At 41.6% G+C, this 5,015-nt stretch overlaps 1 protein-coding gene across 3 annotated transcripts in view; it reads right to left on the bottom strand.

Annotated features, from left to right (window-relative positions):
- The window catches only part of TMEM62 (transmembrane protein 62), a 33,189-nt gene extending 28,375 nt beyond the window's left edge, over positions 1 to 4,814 (bottom strand). For 2 of the 3 annotated variants that reach the window (XM_046654752.1, XM_046654751.1), the window contains exons 1-4: positions 4,410 to 4,814; positions 4,033 to 4,144; positions 2,782 to 2,919; positions 862 to 907 (exon numbers count right to left, since the gene is read on the bottom strand). In XM_046654752.1, the coding sequence (XP_046510708.1) occupies positions 862 to 907; positions 2,782 to 2,919; positions 4,033 to 4,144; positions 4,410 to 4,589 (476 nt within the window). In that variant the 5' untranslated portion in view covers positions 4,590 to 4,814. The remainder of the gene's footprint in view (positions 1 to 861; positions 908 to 2,781; positions 2,920 to 4,032; positions 4,145 to 4,409) is intronic. The other variant, XM_046654750.1, reaches the window with a different exon arrangement.
- Positions 4,815 to 5,015: the final 201 nt, after the last annotated feature.

Here is a 5,015-nt window from a genome sequence, read left to right as displayed (position 1 = left end):
GTGATCAGCTAGGCTCTTCAGCCACCCCAGAGGCTGAGAGGAGCAGTATCTCAGCAACCCTAAAACCCACAGTACTCTCGTTGACAAGCTCTGATCTAAATGACTTCTGATGTACAGCATGGTGACTACAGTTAACAATACTGTATTGTATATTTGTAGTTGCTAAGAGAATAGATCTTAAAAGTTTTATCACAAGAAAAAAAAATTTATAACTATGTGTGGTGATGGATGTTAACTAGACTTATTGTGGTGATCATTTTGCAATATATAAAAACATCAAGTTATTACAGTGTACACCTGAAATTATATAATGCTCTATGTCTATTATATCTAAATTAAAAAATAAATGACTTCTACTATGTATCAATGGCAAAAAAAAAAAGTCTGTGTGGAATATTAAAAGTACCTTGGGCAAACAAAAAGTATTAAGGTATATGACATAGAAAATTAAAGAAAAAGTCCTGAAACAAACAAAAAAACTGAATCTGTCACACACACACACACAGTCTCCTTTTCTAAATTACCAGAGGTTCTTTACATAGAAATTTTATCTGTTAAAAAATGTTTTCAGGGGCTGGCCCCGTGGCTGAGTGGTTAAGTTCGCGCGCTCCGCTGCAGGCGGCCCAGTGTTTCGTTGGTTCGAATCCTGGGCGCGGACATGGCACTGCTCATCAAACCACGCTGAGGCAGCGTCCCACATGCCACAACTAGAAGGACCCACAACGAAGAATATACAACTATGTACCGGGGGGCTTTGGGGAGAAAAAGGAAAAATAAAAAATCTTTAAAGAAAAAAAAAAATGTTTTCACCCATTCATTGAAGGTAACACATTGAGATTTGTCTTTTGTTCACTACAGTACCTGTAATAATTCTCAACACTCTCCAGACTTGGAATGTTGAATGTATCTAATCAAAAAGAAAAGAGCAAACATCATCTATATTAAAAAGAAAAACACAAACATGTTAATGACTAAAGAAAAACGACAGTTCTTTCAATAACACTTTATGTGGTAGAATCCCAACAATTAGATTGATAATTTTTAAAACTTGATAATACAATTCAGATTATCCGGAAACTTATTTAAGGTACCTAGTATACTGGAGAATAATAAGCACTTTGAATTATGTACTGTTCAATATAAATCAATTTGAAGTTATAAGATTGCACCATTCTTGCTGCTGTTTTAATCATGTGATTCTGGAAGGCAGCAAGGACTGGATTTATGCCTGATATGTGGATCCAGGCTGAGTGCTTCTAAACAGCAGATCACTTGGAGAACAGGACCAAAATTCCTCTTTTCTTAAATCTTAAAAAAGATTCAGTAAAGGAGTTACATAATGGTAAGGAGTTAAGGATGTCATAGACTATTTAACTGGAAATACAGAGCTTGATTGCCTGGTTGCAATAGCTAAAATTGATTCTCAGCTTTGACTTTCAGGAATCCACTACATTTCTAATAACCTTAGAGAATAGGCTGTAAGTCCAGTTTAGGCCAAGAGAAATATTGTCATGTATGTAATCCTCTTGCTAAGTAAGAGTACAAGTCTGTTATAGTTAAATCTTAATAAAAATTTGTTTCCTCTCCTATCTTAATGCAATATATGAACATATATATAAGCATATACCATAAGCATTTATGCCGATACAAGTCAGATTATTATGAACTCCAAAGGACTATCCAAATAATTTAATCACAAGAGTCTGTTTGATATTTCTTACTTGAATTAAGTCAGTAGCTTGGCTTGGAAAACTTTTTTTAATATATACCAATTTGCTTTATTGCAAAAGAATTCTACCTGTACCACTAATTAGGATCAGGAAAAAGGGGAAATGTAAATATACCAGAGAAAGTTGTAAGCCAGATAAGCTATTTTTAATTTATAATTCCTAGTTGCTTTGTAAGAACTATTTATAAAAAGGGCATTTTCCGATCAAACCAATAGCTGTGCCTTTCACTATGTAGATTATCTGTTTAAAATGATAGCTTTTAAAAAATATATAACTAGGTAGTTATTAGCAATGAATAATCAAATGAGGCAGACAAATGAAGTACTTAACCAATATGAAAGTCAACATTTATAAAACAAACAAACCTACTATCAGCACTCTTTTGGAGAAGAGTTCATCTCCTTACTAACACAACAATGAGAATCTAAAAAACAGAAAGGGATTACCCATCTCTCTGCCCAAGCATATGGGGATTTATTTGCAATTTTGATTTTTAAATGTATATACAGCAAAATTCAATCTTTGTGATGTACAGTTCTTTGGATTTCGACGAATGCACAGTCCTGTATCTACCACCACAATCAAGATATAGAACAGTTCCATCATCCCCCAAAATTCTCTCATGATGCTTCTTTGTAGTCAACCTCTCCTCCCATCCTCAACCCCTGGCAACCACAATCTGTTCTGTCTATAGTTTTGCCTTTTCTTGAATGTCATATAAATGGAATCATACGGTATGGAGACTTAGGAGCTTGGCTTCTTTCATTTAGTAAAATTATACATTTGTAATCATCCCCCTGCATAGCTTTTGCTAGCAGCTTTTCTTCCATGTAAAGAAAGGCCCATACCAACTTTCCCCTCAAAGGCTAACAGGGACATCTGAAGTTTTAAAATCACATATTATACTTGTATTTCAGAGTTGTGGCCTTCACTGTACCTAAACCTATATTACAATGTCCCATTTTATAACTTTATAATCTAAATCGGAGAATCTAGGCTCCTAAAGGAAAAAACAATCTAGTCTTAATTATATCTGAGTCTTGACTCTTACCATGATTTCCCTTGACATCGAGCCACTTGGTTTTCTCCATGACCCTTGTCTTCTTCAGAATACTCTGGTAAGTTTGCCATTCTACCTCATGCTGCCTGGATCCCCAGTTTTGCTTTGTTTTGGCATCTGTCAGGTCTCCTGTAGATTTACATAGGAATTAAATCACAATGCAAAATAAACCCCAGGTGGTTCAAATATTTTAAAAAATCCACAATGAAGGAACAAAGATACTTAAAAGTAATTAACATATATAAGCATAACCACTTAGGAGTCCATCTATGTCCAAAGCAAGCCATCTAAAATAAGACTTTCTCAGCAAGGGCTTTATTTGTTTCTTATAGGTTAGCAAGTGCCTACTTAACCTCCAGTGATATTAGAAATGGGTTGCAAAAAACTATATGTTTAAAGAGAGTAGTACAAAATGCATCATAAGACTGATAACATGAACACTCTTTATAAGAAATGCCAACGATCTGGGCAGCGTGCCTAATATCTATGACCATATTTTCCACATTCAAAATCAGGGTATGTGATTTGACCAAGCATTATTTTTACAGCAAGTAGCAATCTGGAAGGTGCAGTCTGGACAATAATACACCAAAATTTCTAGGACACTAACAGACACTTGAAATTGAGGTCGTCCATAAAATGAAGACTGATACTTCATCGGATCAGCAGAGGTGTTTCAATAAGTGGGTGGGAGATGAATCCCCCAGTAGACAAGATAGTTGCTCCTTTAGCTTCTTCTCCTCCAACAGAGTTTGGGAGCAAATGGTTAGGGGTTTGAAGACTCTAAGGGAATCCAAGAAACGGAAGTACCAAAGGATGAAGAAAAAGTGCTCTAAGTCACTTGAAGCCTCAAACAATTGACAATATAAGACTAATACTGTAAAGAAAATGGAAAAGTTAGTAAACGAAGAGAACTTTTGATTGTGATTAAAGAGATTTTCCGAATTCTCTCAAATCCAAATTGCAACAACAACAAGAAACAGATACATAGCAGACAATACACTAACTTGAGAATCGTGAGCCTTGCTTCTACCGCTTTGGCAAAATCTTACTAGCTTTAGCCTGGATCTTGACTCAGCTATGCATAGGCAAAAGGAATTATAATGTCCCGTCGCCTCTAGGACTCATCCGGGGCTGTGGCTATAGTGTTCCCAATGTCCCCAAGGTGAAAAGCTGGAGCCCTGGCTGGCATTCTACCATCGGGACCACAGAACAACAGGACAGCACGGCAATCCTCCCTACCTGTTGCTAGGACGAGAGCTGGTTGAATGATGTCAATAGTTTCAGAACAGAACTTCTCTAAGTCTACAGCTCTGCCTGGATCGCGAAACCTGCTCAGGTGAATGTCGGATATCTGCCGAAAGCAGGTATTAAACAGAGATATCTGAGTCAGAAAGAGGCAGCACGGGCACAGGCGACCCAGGCGCTCTCTCGAGGCAGAAGGAAAAGGCAAAGATGCAGCGCATCCAGGAACCCCCACCCCAGTAAAGGATCGAGCCTCCCAGACCGACTGTGGGGCCCTAACAGGCACCAGCGGAGGCCCCGCGAAAACTGCCCGCGTCTTGTCGCGTCGTGGCAGCTGTGCACCCACCCCCACCACTCGGCTACCGCTGCATCACCTGCAGACCCCAGAAGATGTTGCGGGATCCGGGGCCCGGCGCGGGGTGCGGACTCCGGGGGGCGCGGAGCTGGGGTAACGGCGAGGGCGGACCGGCCAGGCCGTAGTGCTCCAAGAGCACTGCCGCGAGGGCCGCAGCCGCCAGCCCCGCCACCACCTTGACGGCCAGCAGCGCGGCCATCCAGCCCGCCGGGGCACGGCCCTCGCGGTCCTCAGTGGTGCCCTGGCTGCAGCCCCGCGGGCAGCTGCTCTGGCCGCACTTCCGGACTCTATGGTCGCGGGCCTTACGGCGCCGCGCCGTCCGCCGCCGCCGGTTCCTGCGCCTCGCCGCGTACTTCCCCCTCGCCGCCCGCCTGCCCGCCGCCCTGGGCTGGGTTTGCAAGTGTAATGAGGGCGAAGGAAAGAAAACCCGGAGCCCCTGCGCCAATCACGGTTGCCAAGGCAGCCCCGGTCCGGGAGGCGGAGGCTGGAGTCCTGACTCCGCCTTAGTCGATCAATCCTGAGCTCGCTGGGTCGGATTCCTTACCTGTCAAACCGAGTTAATAATACTTCCCGCGCGTCCTTAACGGGGTTGTTATGACAAAGTATGGATGAGGACGCCTTTTAA

The sequence above is a fragment of the Equus quagga genome, chromosome 2, assembly GCF_021613505.1.
Source record: "Equus quagga isolate Etosha38 chromosome 2, UCLA_HA_Equagga_1.0, whole genome shotgun sequence".
Classification (NCBI taxonomy): Eukaryota; Metazoa; Chordata; class Mammalia; order Perissodactyla; family Equidae; genus Equus; species Equus quagga.
The sequence above is the reverse complement of the archived record's forward strand: the minus strand, read 5'-3'. Positions and strand labels throughout refer to the sequence as shown.